We start from the raw sequence: 16,607 nt of genomic DNA, 5'->3' as shown, positions 1-16,607 counted from the left end.
TTTATCAATGACCTGTTCTTTAATGCTGACCTAGGTTTTGATACTGACTACATTTTCCTGGATTTTTCCAAGGCATTTGATACGGTCCCACATAATTTACTAACCTTAAGCTCAGCAAACTTAATATTGATCCTAATGTCTTATCTTGAATTAAAGACTTCTCGACTAACAAGACACAGTATGTAACAGCTAATGAGTACTCTTCTCCTTCCTCTGCTGTAACATCGGGAGTGCTGCAAGGATCGGTGCTGGGTCTATTGCTTTTCCTCTCGTCTATATTAACGACCTCCCTGACTGCATCACTTTTTCCTTTATTAAGCTCTTCACTGATGACTGTGTACTTTACTATAAATTACTAATCCATCTGATGCATGTAAACTGCAATACAATCTGAATAATGTGTCACTCTGGTGCAGTAAATGGCTAATGCAACTTAACATAAGCAAATTAAAACTACGCAAACTTCCCGCCATTCAAAATGCAGTAACATGCACCTATACTTTCTTAACAGTAATCAGCTAATGCTCGTTGACTCATACAAGTATCTCGGTCTTCATATCACTAACAACCTCTCATGGCACACCCACGTTGAGTATGTCTGTAATGCTAACCGCATGCTTGGATACCTGTGTCGTAATCCGCCTCTTTCATGTTCCTGTGTTGCCCTCTGACGCACGCCGCTGGAAACGTTTTGGAAGGGTGTTGGGGATTTCGCCGGTTGATTTGTGTGCCAGTGCCCGTGTTGAGTGCACGTTGGTTGTCCGGTTTGTGGATCGCAATGAATTATTAATGGTTTCTTCGGGGCAGCATGTTGTTCACCCATCGAGTATAGTGGGTGAACAGGCCCGAGTGCGCTGTTGTGGTAACAGCGCTGCCGATAAAGGCACGCTGCGTTCCGTCTGCCGACGCGGCTGCCTTGAGTTCGTTGTCGCTGATTTCTGCGATTGCACATCGATTTTTGTATTCCTTTTACGCATTCACTAAACATTTCGCATATTCAAGAAGCCTTCGAGCGCAGCCTTCCACGTGGGATTTGCCAAAGCAGCGCATTTGTTTACCTCTACAGCTTCAGATCGCTGCAAGCTTCGGTAATTGTAGAAACGGCGCATCGCTGATGTGAAATAATCTCAAAATGTAGCAAAACAGACAGACGAGTCAGTATGAGCGGCCGAGTCCCTTAAACAACTGCAACTGTGATCCAGACACATATATATTACAGGCTGCCACTACTGATTCTCGCTTTTGTTTAACTTCATCATACTTCGCTTGCGCGTGCTATAAAGTATTATTAGAGACAACTGTGCTCGGCATAAGTCCCCACTTATACGCCATGTAGTTCTCTCGCAAAAAGGCGGATGCCATCGCCGACACCGTTGGCAACTGAGCGAGTTTATGCTGCTGTAACGAATGCACTGTCTCTCCTTTCCTGTTTGACGCAGAGGTAAACAATGCTTCTTTGGAATTAAGGAATGTCAGCGTAACAACACACACAGACTCACCATCTACAGGAATGCGACCGGCAGCATTCGGGTACAATGACCAAAGCACAAGATGTTGGCACAGTGCTGTGTCGCCGCTTGCCCCTTATTGTGTATGTGCCATGTGAAATGAAGAGTAGTTATCAAATCACTATAGGGCCGCAACCTAACTATAAGAGCGGTTTCGTTCGTCCTGGCTGCTTATTTTTTAAGTTCAGCTCTATCGGTAGCGGGTGCACGAACTCGACGGGGTCAGGCCTAACCCAAACTTCGCTAAACAGGATCAACATTGGCTCAAACTTCACCTGCACGGCTTGAGAGGACTGAAGCTCATGCGTTTCCACTTCGAAGGCATGTCGGTGTGCCCGGTGTGCCCGGTGTGCCCGGTGTGCTGGAGTGTTACGCTGACAAAGATATTTACAAGTGTGACAAAACTGCTTTTTTTTTCTGATGTTGCTGTCGAAGATGCACGCTTTTAATGGAGATACATGCCCCGGCGGGAAGCACTCTAAACTTAGGGTGACTGTGTTGCTGTGCTTTAGCATGGACGGAAGCCATCGCCTTGCGCCGACCACGACAGCAGAAATGTGCCTGGAGTGTCCGGATCATTGCTATTGCAATTCTATAGGAATGGCACCAATAGGTTTGGGTATGACCCGCCTTCACGAAGTGAAAGTCACTGTATCTTTTTTTATATTGCTTACAGAATGAACAGGTGCATCTTATACACCGGTGCAACTTATATATATATTTTTTGTTTTGAAGAACTGCCGTATTAGGGTGGATGCGACTTATAGACAAAAATATGGTAATTAGGTTTTTAACCAATTACCTTATGACACATATTGCAATTTACAAATTCTAGCGGGAGAGAGTGCAAGGCATGTCCACTTGTAAAGAATTGTGTAGATGAGACCATTTACGAGATATGCGCCATCAAACTTGTAAAAATTCACTGTTGTTCCACTTACTTTAACAAAACATCGTTTTTGCATTGAAGCACAAAAGTGACTGGAATGTAAGTAACTATGTCCTCCCAGAAAACATTGTTTCATGCACTGACCGTAAATCGTCCCGCGAAATGTTAAGTGACCACATCGCTTAATTACCCGTCATACCGACCCCTACTGCAACGCAATGTTTCCCTTTTTTCCCAATAGTTTCTTGCTTGTTTTTGTTTGTTGTTGTTCCTTTTGTTGTTCTGTTCACTTGTTCTGACATTGCCGCATGGATTAAAGCCCTCCCTTATGTAATGCCTCCATGCCTTTAAGGTGAAAATAAATGAAAATGAATGTCGCTGCATTTCTCCACAAAGTTTGGAAATTAATATCTCGAAACTGGTGTCATCCTGAGAATTCGTCCCATGTAGATCCACCTTGTGAACTCCCTGGCTAGAATTTGTAAATTGAAATATGTGCCACAAGGTAATTAGTTAGAAATGTAATTAGCAATGTTTGTTATGTAAGTGTTAGTAATGTTTGATGCAGACGACCTTCATTTATTAAGGAAGAACGTCTAACATCCATCGACTTAAAACTTGACAGCCTAAGCATTCTCGATACCAAGGTTTCTACATGCATGGAATAAATTAACAGCCTCCAGAAAGCACTAATATCGCTTGAACTAAAAGTGGACGACCTTGAAAATCGCTCAAGAAGATCAAATCTAATTGTTTACGGTCTTCCCGAGGAAGCTAAGGAAAACGAAGGCTCACTTGAACACAAAGTGCACGAAAACATTCTTAAAAGTGTCCTCAAAGTCGAAGATGTAACGATTGAAAGGATTCACAGATTGGGCAGGCCAGCAGCTAAAAAAACCAGACCGGTTATTTTGAAGCTCCTGGACTACCGCGACAAAACACAAATCCTAAGCAACTGCTATAAGCTGAAGGGGAGCAGTTTTTCAATCGGCGAAGATTTTTCATAGCATGTAAGAAACATCAGGAAAAAAACTGTGGACCTACGCGAAAGCTAGAAAAGAATCTGGGGACAAGGTATCGCTATCCTACGACAAACTGCGTATCAATGATGACCTCTACCGATGGGATGACGAAACAAATGATGTGGCCCTAATACAACCACAGTCAGCTACCTCGAGCAAAAAAAAACCAGGAAGCAGAAAGGCAACCAACACGCACTTGGCGCAACGCGCTACGTCCGAAATAACTTTCTGCAATATTATTGCGCGTAGCATACTAAAGAAAACTGACTTCCTTGAGGCATTACTTCTTGGTATCGAACCAGATTTTGTTGCTCTAACTGAGACCTGGCTAACAATCGATATCAGGGATGCTGAAATCACACCACCAAACTATGTAATCGTACGGAAGGACCGATTAACACGTGGTGGTGGCGTCGCCTTATTGATTAAAAAGGAAATCCCTTGTATCGAATTACCTGATGTCACAGGAGTGGAAGGAATTTTTTGTAAACTAACATTTTCTACATGCAATATTGTCGTCGGCTGTATTTATCGTAGTCCCTCATGTGAGGTTGAAGTGATGGAAAGACTGTGTTTGTATGCGCAAAATAACGTTTTAGGTTCCAGACTAATACTTCTAGGGGATTTTAACTTGCCTGATGTGAACTGGCAAACACTTGAACACCACTCACCAAGTGCTGATATGCTTTTCGAACGCATGCTTTCATTGAATCTCAGCCAAATCGTAACAGAGCCCACACATGTTCAAGGAACTACTTCTAACACACTTAATTTAGTTTTTTTGAGCCATCATTTCCCGTTAGAGCAAACGCATCTTGAATTCATTGATGGCCTGTCTGACCATAAGATTACTTTATGTGTTGTACCTGCTCAGAATACATTTTCTTCTCAACCACGCATTACTTACCCGGACTTCAGTAGAGCAGACGATACGAGTATTACAGACTACTTATCTAACGAAATTACCGCCTTTGAAGAACTTTCAATACGTTCCACTACGAACATCGAAACATTGTGGCATGATTTAAAAAAAATTATGTTTCATTGTATTTCTGAGTATGCACCTTCTAAAGTTAAATAAACGAGGAAGCACAATCCCTGGATCTCATGTGACATCATTCATGCCAAACGTAAAGTCAAGCGTCTGAAAAAAATCAATGAGAATAGCACCTGAACCTTCATCTCGAAGTAATCTTACTCTAGCTAGCCAAGACATGAAATCTAAAATAAAGACAGCGAAGTCAAACTTTTACACAAACACACTTCAAGGATTCCTAAGAAATTCATCGAGCAAATTCTGGAACTACCTTAAACCTAAGGCATCAAGTGATCCCCAAGTGTCGCCCGAAGCTAGCAAACAAAGCGCCAATTCACTAAATAACTATTTTTCTTCTATCTTCACACCTGACAATGGGAAACTGCCCCAAATTGACATCATCGTTAACAGCACACTGAGCCCCCTCACCGTCAGTACTGAACCTTCTCCTAAACCTGGACACAAAAAAAGGGCCAGGCCTGGATAAAATACCTAACACTTTCTTGAAACGATATGCAGAATGGATGACGAAGTACCTTTGTATAATATATAACAAATCATTATTATCATCTGTTCTTCCACGGGATTGGAAATCTGCAAAAGTTGTCCCAATACATAAGTCAGGCTGCAAAGACGACCCGTCCAACTTTTGGCCGATTTCGCTTACGAGTACCGTGTGCAAGCTTCTAGAACACATTATACTAAAACATATAACCGTTTTCTTAGAAAAGGAGAGTATCATATCACCCTATCAACATGGCTTTCGCAGAGGCCTTTCTACAATCACTCAACTACTGCAACTAACCCACGACATATCATTTAATATCGACCAACAAAGACAAACCGACCTCATCCTACTCGATTTCTCGAAGGCATTTGGTCGGGTATCACACAAAAAGCTCATAAGGAAACTTGAGATTACATTAGGTACAGGCCCCATATTTGACTGGATTTGCGACTATCTTACTAACCGTACCAAGTTTGTGGAAGTGAACGGACAGATTTCCCGGAAAGCCCGGGTAACATAGGGAGTCCGAAGCATTCTGGCTCCCCTTTTATTTCTAATTTTTATTAATGACCTACCCACAAGAATCACAGGAGACATTAGGCTATTTGCAGACAACTGCATTCTTTATATAAATATTAACTCGCATGATGACCACATAACATTAAACAACGACTTGAAAGCTTTGTTTAACTGGTGTGCCCACTGGCAAATGACTATCAATACTAAGAAATCTGCTGTTCTTTCAATCACCAGAAAAAAAAGTAACTCGAGCTTTATGTATACCATTAACGACGTGCCACTAATACGAGTTCATGATCACAAGTACCTCAGATTAACGTTAACATATGACTTCAGATGGAACTCCCATATAAATAACGTTACAGCAACTGCAATGAAACACCTTTTCTTTCTTGTAAGACACCTCGGACTAGCACCACCCGATACAAAACTTCTGGCTTACAAAACTTTCGTCAGGTCAGTCCTTGAGTACGCAAATGTTATCTGGTTCCCATACACTAAACAACTAATTAAAAAACTAGAAGGTGTACAAAGGAAAGCTCTACGGTATATATACAATAAACATAAATTAACAGACTCGCCCACCGAACTACTTAACAAAGCCGGAATCCTAACAGTACTAAATCGAGCTGTACTAGCCCGTTCTAAACTTATTTACCAGCGCTTACACAACAACCTTAATATTGATACCTCTAGATACATCTCCAGAAATGAAACACGGCCAACGCGGCATAAAAACACACAAACACTCAGTGAGCATTCTTTTCATACCGATTGCTTTAAGAATTCATTCTTTCCTTTAGCGATAAGAGAGTGGAATAAACTGAGTCAATTCATTAGTAACAGCCCCTCATTAGATACATTTGCTAATTCAGTGGAAGAACATCTCCTTGCCTTACAGCTCTGAATTACATACTCAGGTTTATTACCGATCTTCATAGCCTAACACTTTAATCTATAAGTGTTCTTTTTGTATGATGCATCAAACGCATGACTGCATCCTGTTTGTCATGTTCATTAGGTATTTTATATCACATGCATTTTCAGGTGTTATTTTTTTTTCTTGTTTGGTTTCTTGTTTTCTCAGATTCTTTTTTGTTATAGTATATTGTACCCGAATACTGCATCTGTGATGAACTACTTAATTCTTTTGTTTAGCGAAGCCATAACCTTTGCAATAACACACCTACGATTATATAATGTATTTATATTCTCTGTTCGTAAATACTACCATATGTACTTGCCCTTCCTGTTATAATCCCAAGAGGGATTGACAGTATGTGAAATAAATAAATAAATAAATAATCATTTAATTATGCACTTCAATTCTTTGAGCAAGTAATGTCTGCATCTTCCAACTGTGGGATTCTCACCCATGCCCTTGGGACAAAGGAACGACAACACACTAGTGCAAACAATCACACGGGCATTTAATGCACCTTTTATAGACTAATGCCTGCTAGCCGAGTTGCTATCCACAAAACATGCCGATGGGCGCGCGACAAATCAAGGAAGTCCGACTCACTGCGACCGGATAACGAGTACAAACAGGGACGACAGAGGCACGCGAATTATTGGAGGCATTGTAAAAAAAAAAAGGTGAGGCATGCAGACCAGACACAAGAGTAGAGAAGTGGACAACACAAACGTGCGGCGTTCGTGTTGTCCCAACGCCTGATCGTTTGCGCGTACGGTCACGTGAACGGTGGCGCGTTCGAATTAAGCACAGGAGCACTGCTTTTATCTAAGCGGCCACGACTGCATTTTTTTTTCCATATTGCCTTTTTTCTTTCTTTGCTCAGAAAGTAACCATCCTCGCTTTACTTCCACAACAACGCAGTGTTGTTGCCAAATGCATGGCGCCTTTAAGTCAGCATTTCATAAGAACGCCTCTTCTGTTGATCTGACAACCTGAAAAATTCTATTACTCTTCGAAAGCAATTATTTTACCACAGAACATGAACATTTCCCCATGCCGAAATGACACTTCGCTTAAATAAGTCGTCGTCGGACAAAAACTTTGCATTGCATTTACGTGAACATAATTCATTTACGTCCACTTACATTGTAACCTGAACTGATGTGCAACACTAATCTTGTCGACAACCATCTGCCGTACCCGGTGGCGGCACCTGAATTCTGATGAGGGCAGATGGCAAAAGCTGTCATTACAGTGCTTTAAGTGCACGGTGAAAAACCCCAGGTGTTCAAAGTTAATCCGGAGTTCTTGCTTACAGCATTCTTCATAAGCCACTCTGTGGCTTATGAATTAATTTTACTTCTTAGTCATTGCAATCCGAATACACGAAGCTTATACAAATCATACATAACTTGTTGCAAGTTCACTTTGCTGTACCAGCAAAGTTAACTAGCAACTCTTTGCTGGCCTTACCTTAAAAAAGACCCAGTTTTGCATGTTAATGTGCACCATCACAGCATGGGTATTGTGTTTTAAGGAGAATTATAAGAACAAGAAATAAAATATGTTAATTGTTTTAGCTCAAGCCCATGAGATCTGCTATAAAGTGCAATAATTTTAGTGGACCACCTTCTGTGCAATCCCAGTGGCATATACAAGCAGCTTCAGCAATGGTAAAAACATGCTAATAGCGCATGCACATTCCTTGTGGCGAGGTGTACGCTGCTCCACGAATGGTTAAAAAAAAGAATAATGGAAGGAGCTCATACCTTTAGGCCGATAGATTACGCTGAAACAATTCTTTTTTTCTACACAGTGCAGATGACACTGAGATATATGCGCTCAGTGATCATTGCGTCTTGTTCACCCGTGCGAAGAAACGACAGGCCCTGAAGTTCTGTCGATGACGATGGTCACCAAGACTGCCCCTATTACACGTCAGTGCGTCCATGTTATTGCGAACACGATGCATTGCTAATCGGGCATTATACAGGACACACACCCACACAACAATGTGGTCCGTTTCCCTACGCAAAGATGAGTCCATAGTGCCACTATTTTTTGGTGCATCCTTTATCATGACACAACAAATGCGCTCGATTCCTGAAGAAAAGCCGCCGTCTCTGTCTTTCATCGCACAGTCCACCACAAACAGCCACGTTCTCCATTCCTGCTAATAAAAAAGCTATTGTTGACTGTTCTTCATCATACAGTTTACCACACACCAATGTTCTCTGGCACACAATACTGCTAATATGACTCACAAGAGTTCACAAAAGAACAAAAATAAGAAAATGCTTCCACGTGGCACTCACACCAAGCACAGCACCCCCCCCCCCCCCCTTTGGCTGGCGGAGATGGTGTTTTGCCCACCAGAACCACTGCACGTGTGCCGGCAACCGTGTGACTTGCCCCTGGAGAGGTCTGTTTGATCACAACCAACGCACTGGGCCGGCATTCATACATTTCTATGGGCCCAAACCTTCATTATTTCAGTCCTGAAATTGGTCATCATAGGGTCGATCTTGGCTGGTCTGCACACAAGTGCTTGACTTCTGTTGTGGCAGCATCTGTCTTGGCGGCGCTTAGGATGCAAGGAATGCATCAAACAAATGTCATCACCTATGAAAATGCCAATCTTCAGTCTGCTCAAGAAAGATTTTAAAGCTATAGCGATAGCTAACAATTATTACAGCATATACCCAATGTTAATATGTGACCCAACGCTAACGTGCATATTTTTTTTTACAGGAAAATTTGTCCGCAAGTTTCCTGTGCAACGTAATTCGATGCAAAACCAGAACTGCAATGGCAATATGCAGCAACAGCCTAGCCAGCCTAACCAGCGTCATGGATGGCCGCAGAAAAACGCACGGCAGGAAGATGATGCACTGCTTTCAGTCCAATTACAAAAGAACACTTAAATGATAAGTTATCTTACATATTAAGACAGTGGCAAAAAGTCCGTCATGTGTCTTTGACATCCCGGAGAACTGCATGCATTGCAGGATGAATCACCAAAGTGGTTAGTCCAGGCGTGGGCCACCGTGCTGTTATGGAGTAATTTGATAAATGCAGAATGCCAACTGTGCCATGGATAGTACGGAGGAAATGTTGTGGTCCTTCAGAGACAATGATAAAGTGCTGTCTGAGAGTGATTATGGTGGAAATTAAGCAAATAAATTTCCATTTTGCGAACTTAGTTGGTTTTGTCTTTTTCTTATTGCCAGAATCAGAGGCATGCTATGTTCTTCTTGCCAAAAAAATAAAATAAAAATGGGAGTCCGTTCGGCTTCTGCTTTGTGAACGAGTGCTGATGCCACTTCTACTCTAGTTTTATACTTTGAATGCAAAAGAGTGGGTGTGCGTACGATTTAAAGACATGCTTGAACACAAGCGTACAGTGCCAAACAAATCAGCAATGTGTTTAGATGTTTTTTCTGCCTATTAGTTCGACCTGCTGGATAATTCTACCAATTTTGACAGTCCCATCAAGGTCGAATTAGTGTACGCTTACTGTGATGCCAATGGCCAATTGATCACTTGAGAACATCTGACTGGGAAAGAGAAGCACTACAAAGAGGAAAGACCTCATACGAGTTCAGCCAGCCCGTTCAATAATTCAGCCAAGTACTCCTTACCCATGGAAGCACCCCTGCTGGGCAGAAGCGTGATGTCCACCCAAGTGTCCCATGCGTTGAACTGGTCAAGCTCAGCAGGTAGGTAGTGCACCACCATCTCGTCCCCGGTGCCCTTAAAACAGCCACAGTATACCACTCGCGTGCCTTTGCCAGAAAAAACACAACTGCTGCATTAAAGTGTCAAAAGGTGTCTGAAACTACTTGGACGATGCTCGATGTTAGAACATGCAGAGGTTCTCTGCCCTGGTGATGCTGTGCACAGCAGCTGCAAAAACTATTACGGTGCACAAGGAGTGCCTGAACTCCATCTGTGGAAATGGCACAAGCATATATTTTTTGCCCCAAAAAAGAAAAAGACAGTTCGAGTGGTGTTAGTAAATTATTCGTCTAAAAAAACAACCTCCCTTGCCATTAGAGAAAGTACAAATATAGAAAGATGGATGGCAATGCCGCCTTAAAGTTCCAACCAGCCTTGACATGTCTGTCACAATTCGTGAAAGTGTACTTGTTTTAAATTTATTTATTTATTAATACACATACCTCACAGGCTGCAACTGGAGTAATGCATGAGGGGGTAAGGAAAAAAAAAAAAACATGGCAGAAACAGGAGAGGATAACTAACAGCAAATCAAATTGAGAAAAAGAAAGACTCCATTTAACATCAAACAAACGAGGAACAAAAACAACACTCTGGGCAGTCAAAAACGCACATGGCTCAATAAAACTCTAGGCCAAGAACTGCAAACGTGTGTATACATATAAATAGCAGGCAATAAGCATGGATGATAAACAGCTAAGCCACATGGGACAAATTAACATATGCGCATGACTAGGCTACGAAATCAATTTTTTAAATGCTTCTCTAAAAGATTCCACATTATTAATTTCAACAATATGGCTTGGAAGTTTGTTCCCAGCTGCTATTGCCCGAGATAATGCAGATTTATTAAATGCATTTGTACAGCCAAACAAGTGTGAAAGTGCGTGTGTTATATAAGTGGCAAGTTTTACGAAATGGTCGGGAAAGAGGTTAATGTAGTTATGTAAAAAGAAAAGAAAAATTATAGGGTTTCAGTGCCAACACCACAACCTGATTATGAGGCATGCCATAGTCTATGGATTAATTTTGACCACTTGGGCATAGAGAAAGAAATTTCAACAAGAGCGGACACTCCCATAGAGCCCGGCGGCCGAATTGAGTGTAGCGCACCAAGCGGATAGTATTAACACCTTCCAGTTTCAGTTCTGGGCGCAGACGTTTTGAACACGAGTTGGTACACGCCATGCCAGCTCCGCTGATCGGCACAGCATTATTTTTTCCCAGTTCTATTGCTGAACCATGCGCGGCCTTGGCGCAGAATCGTTTTATTATTTAGTAAAAATGCCAGCTCCGCTGATCGGCACAGCATTTTTTTTTTTCCAGTTATACTGCTGAACCATGCGCGGCCTTGGCGCAAAATCGTTTCATTATTTAGTAAAAATGATTGCAAACAATCTTTACAAGCCTTCACCAAATCAGTGTCACGTGCAATTTCATAAAGAAAACGCAAGGCGTCTTCTGAATTGAAGAAATGTTTATTTTGCTCTCTAAAAATGCTCGTTCCGAGCTTCTTGTGCATTCATCCAAAGCTGTGGCACCAGGTAAGCAGCAGTCGCTGCCGTATGAAGTTCCACCCGATGCCATTAGCTGAAAAAAAGTAAATTACAAGCATGTATCATTTCAGTATATTGACTTAACAGGAATGTTGCGTGTAGAGGCGAAACGTGCGTAAGTGGTGAATGAGCAGAATTACAGATAAATTCACTTTTACATACATTTCGTAGAAAATAGACTCCTCCCAAACAATGCCACAGTTGACGTGACGGTACACCAAGTACACGGAGGTGGCTACAACACAGTCTCTAAGGCAGACCATGTTACACGCTTGCAGAATGCCTTCTAGTCGCATTGAAGACAGATTTGTGAGCGCAAAGCCTGTTTTCAGTCGCTCAGAAGACAGAAATGTCAAGTTCTTGAGCTCCTCGGCGTTATCTTTTACGCGTCCTGCCGGCGCAAGCAACACACTCCCGTGTTATCACTCACAGCAACCGCTCGTCGCGTTTTCGACAAGTGTGAGTACCTAAATAAGGTATGCGTTGTTGCAGGGCCATAAAAAGCATCACAAACTTGTCCCACTAAAATTCAGTACGCGCAAAACTAACTCACCACGGCTGGCTTGCTTTTTTGCTAACAGCGTCAAAAGCCCAGGCGAGGCAAGCATGCCTCAAGAGTATCTCAAGAAGTTACGAAATGAATTGCAATAATTTTTGGAGTTGGAGAATATGTCATGAATTTTTCCCAATAAGATTCAGTACACGCAAAACTAGCTGCAGCAAAAAGCCGAGCTGCTTTTCGCTAACTGCGCTACTATGCCGAGCGCGGCCACTGTGCTTGAAAAGTACTCCATAAAGTAGTGAAATTAGTTACAATAATGTCTGGGGTCAGAAAAAACGGCAAAACTTGTCCCGATTCAGTTCACGTGAAACTGTGTCAAGCGGCCGAGGTGCTTTTCGTCACAAAGCCAGTTGTGGGAAGCATGCCCAAAAACTACCGAAATAAGTTGTAATAATGCTTGGGCTCATAGAAAGCGTCGCAAACATTTCACAGTTTGAGTAATTACCTCAAATTAACTAGGCTTGAACGGCGGAGCTGTTTTTTGATAACTGAGTCACTATATAGGTTCAGTTTTGTGCAGTAAGCCTAAATGTGCTTGAACTGCGTTGCAGACTGCCAAACAATATTCCTAAAATTAAAATTAAATTAAGGGGTTTTACGTGCCAAAACTACTTTCTGATAATGAGGCACGCCGTAGTGGAGGACTCCAGAAATTTCAACCACCTCGGGTTCTTTAACGAGCACCTAAATCTAAGTACACAGCTGTTTTCACATTTCCCCCCATTAAAATGCAGCCGCCATGGCCGGGATTCGATCCCGCGACAACGTGCTCAGCAGCCCAACACCAAAGCCACTGAGCAACCACAGCGGGTAACAAAATTCCTCACCTTGCTGTAGTCCAGTGGTGCAGTGGTGCCATGTTGAAATGCAGATGGAAAGCAAGAAAACGCCAAGAACCCAACAAAAGTGCTGCATCCAAAAGAGATGGGTCATCATGGTGAACTTCACATGCGCAGCCGGCCTCACTCGCTTTGGTGGCATGTCTGGCGAATGGCGCATGCATATGGCGCATCTGGCGTGCCGCTAGCTTGTTGCTAGGTGACGCAAGAAAAATAAGTCGCACAGTATAAGTTCATGTACACGCAAAACTTTTTTAGTTTTAGTGGAAAAGAATTTTTAAAAACTAATACGTCTCTAAGTTCATTTCCGCTTCTTTTTTTTCGGATGCTCGCGTCAACTAACAGATGGAGTTGACACTAGGTGTGACGTGTTTCCTGTTACCAGTTTTTGCCGAGTGTCCCCTCTTGCTGAATTTCTTTCTCTATGACTTGGGTTTCTTTAAAGTGCACTTAAGTTTAAGTACACAGGTACTTTTGCCTTTCGCCCCCATCAAAACGCGGCTGCCGTGACCGGGATTTGAGCCCACGACCACGTACTTAGCAGCGCAACACCACAGCCACTAAGGAACCACGCCGTGTAACATAGTTGTGCGTTAACTGTGAGAGATTTTGTACAGCAAGCAAAGCAGAGCTACCATTCTTCGTGATTCAAAAGATAGGAGTGATAGCGATTTCTTTATAGCAGTACAGTGAAACCTTGTTAAACTGTAGTTGGCCGGAGCTCGAAAAAAGTATGCAATAAATGGCAGTAATGCTTAACTGAAATAGCATGAGATCACCTACTTACCTGTCAAAATCAGAACTCGGAGAGAGTGCGATGAAAGGGAAAAAGTCATGCAGTATTTATTCCCTTCGCGCGACAAAAGCGTTATTTTCGTTTGATGCAGCGGCGGCCTAGCAGCGACGACAGCGGCCTCAAACTTACTGAAGCTGCGAGCCCGCTTTTCAGCCGGCCCCCTCTTCACGGTAAACACTCACAGGGCAGATTCCTCGTTGCCGTCGCATGTTCTCTGTGCACGCGAGCGGTAGCACTGCAGAAGTTGTGGGGTACCTTTTTCATTGTGGGATGCTGTTCTCGTCATGACGATTGCATTTGTGAGGCTGTCTGGCCTGAATCGCTCATGCTGTCACTTTCTGTCGTCCTCATCGCTGTTGCTAGTCGACATTTCGGCAACAACAAAGGCAACGATGGCAAAAAGTCGAAACTCGCAGCCGACATCTCTTCGCAGTTGCAGCAGCGCTGCCGAGCAACTTCGTATTTCAAATGCCACGCACCGTCGTCAACAGTAGACTCATGTCGCGTGCCAGCGCCAACTTCGTGTCACGTTCGCTAGAGCGAACTATGTCTAATATTTCTTCTGTGCTGCGCACCCGGCGTCTTTTTTATCCGAGCTTTGGCATGATGCAAGTCCTTGTTTGCAGGACGCCACAATGCTCTGGCACGGCGCCGAAATGATGTTGATGTGGCTACACGCACAAACGCACAGGGTGCTTAGAGGCCGTTCTGATCTCTGAGGCTTGTTGTTCTGCCAAACCGCCCGATGGAGACGACGCACCGACATGTTTACACGACAAAAAGTGGAAACACTATGTGTTAACTGATACGTATGCAATAAGCTGGTACGGTTTATGCGAATACAAAACACATTATGTCCAATGGCCGCCGAGTCGGAGATTTGACTTTACTACTTTTAAAACGAAACTACTGTTTAAACGGGTACGGTTTAACGAGGTTTTACTGTAACACTAGAATGCCTACTGTAATCTTTGGCGATGAATTATGCGGCACTGTTTTGAACAGATTCGAGATAATTGATGAGATATTCTAGGTGTTGTGACCAGACGGGACACGTTAATTCGAGTTGCGGACAAACAATAATTCTGTACGCTATTTCACGAGTGGCTGAAGGGGTGTCACGCAGGTTTTGTTTTAGGTAAAATGTGCTAGATGCTTTTGCTGCAACATCTTTTCTATGCGCCCTTGCACGATAAGTTAGTTGTAATATGGATACCGACATGCGTACAAGGGAGTGACAGTGAGGACACTGTTATTAAGTAAGTAGGTGTAAACAGAGTAGGTTTGCTTTTCACTCTGGGTATGTGCATGCAAGACAGGGCCTGGGGAGACCAAATCGGAGCACGAGAGAGTGCAAATATGTTGCTCTCTGCCGGTGTCCACCACTGGCCAATGGAGCGAGCCGGAGCAGGTGGGGACACTGTATGCATGGTGGCTCGGAATGCTTAAGGGGGGACGCGACTTTTGCATCGCGAGAAATGGTCAAGGAACTGATTTTTCGAATTTCAGTTTCTATAACTCTTCTTCTATCTGATTCCAAAATGTCATCACTGTAAATCATGTAGAAGCGCTCTAAAAAAATTGTTCGATCAGCCAAGGTAGCAGATCTTGTGGACATGAAGAAAGAATGGTGTTTTTCAAGCCACAATATCTCCAGAACGACGCAACCGAGCGCCGCCATCTTGGTCTCGTTGGAAAGCGCATTTCTCTCTCTTCAAATCTGCCACTTAAGCTATCTCATCCACACAGAAACAAGCACACAAGAAGCAAATGATTGAAGGTCACGCCCGCAACGTGACTCTAGTGCTGTTCGCCACTGGTCCGGCGATTGCGTCATTTGCACGGCTCTTCGCACCTCGCGAGTCTGGAAGTCTCCACTCGCCGTAATATCCACATGTCAAAACGGGCGCTACGTGAACATCACAGTAGCATGGCCGATCCCCATGTCTGTGGACATCTCAGACTCGCGGCTAAGCATTCCGACGCGGACTTCGCGACCAAGATTCACGAGCGGAATTCTCGGACATACGGCTAAGCATTTCAAGGACAGGAGTCTCTGACTCTGCAATCAAACACATCGCACACGGACTTCTCAGACGCTCGCCTAACCATGTTGTGCATCAGCACCTTGGACGACGTGAATAAGCGCATCGAGCGGCGACTCCTCAAGCCCGTGTCTAGGCATTTCGGGCGTCGGCACCTCGGACTACTTGAATAAGTGCACCGAGCGTCGATTCCTCGAGCCCGCGTCTAGGCATTTCGTGCGTCTGCACCTCGGACTACGCGAATAAGCGCATCGAGCGTCTACTACTCGAGCCCGCGTCTACGCATTTCACATGTTGGCACCTCGGATTGTGCGAATAAGCGCATCGAGCAGCGACTCCTCGAGCCCGTGTCTAGGCATTTCGGGCATCGGCACCTCGGACTACTTGAATAAGTGCACCGAGCGTCGATTCCTCGAGCCCGCGTCTAGGCATTTCGCGCGTCTGCACCTCGGACTACGCGAATAAGCGCATCGAGCGTCTACTCCTCGAGCCCGCGTCTACGCATTTCGCGCATCGGCACCTCGCACTGCGTGAATAAGCGCATCGAGCGTTGACTCCTCGAGCCCACGTCTAAGCATTTCGCGCGTCTGCACCTCGGACTACGCGAATAAGCGCATCGAGCGTCTACTGCTTGAGCCCGCGTCTACGCATTTCGCGCATCGGCACCTCG

At 43.8% G+C, this 16,607-nt stretch overlaps 1 protein-coding gene across 2 annotated transcripts in view; it reads right to left on the bottom strand.

Annotated features, from left to right (window-relative positions):
* The window catches only part of LOC142584628 (germinal-center associated nuclear protein-like), a 559,187-nt gene that overhangs the window by 31,078 nt on the left and 511,502 nt on the right, over positions 1 to 16,607 (bottom strand). For both annotated transcript variants that reach the window (XM_075694780.1, XM_075694781.1), the window contains exon 25: positions 10,043 to 10,154. In XM_075694780.1, coding sequence (XP_075550895.1) covers positions 10,043 to 10,154 — 112 coding nt within the window. The remainder of the gene's footprint in view (positions 1 to 10,042; positions 10,155 to 16,607) is intronic.

Source organism: Dermacentor variabilis, chromosome 6 (assembly GCF_050947875.1).
Source record: "Dermacentor variabilis isolate Ectoservices chromosome 6, ASM5094787v1, whole genome shotgun sequence".
In the NCBI taxonomy this organism is placed as follows: Eukaryota; Metazoa; Arthropoda; class Arachnida; order Ixodida; family Ixodidae; genus Dermacentor; species Dermacentor variabilis.
This window is presented reverse-complemented; position numbering and strand designations above follow the sequence as displayed.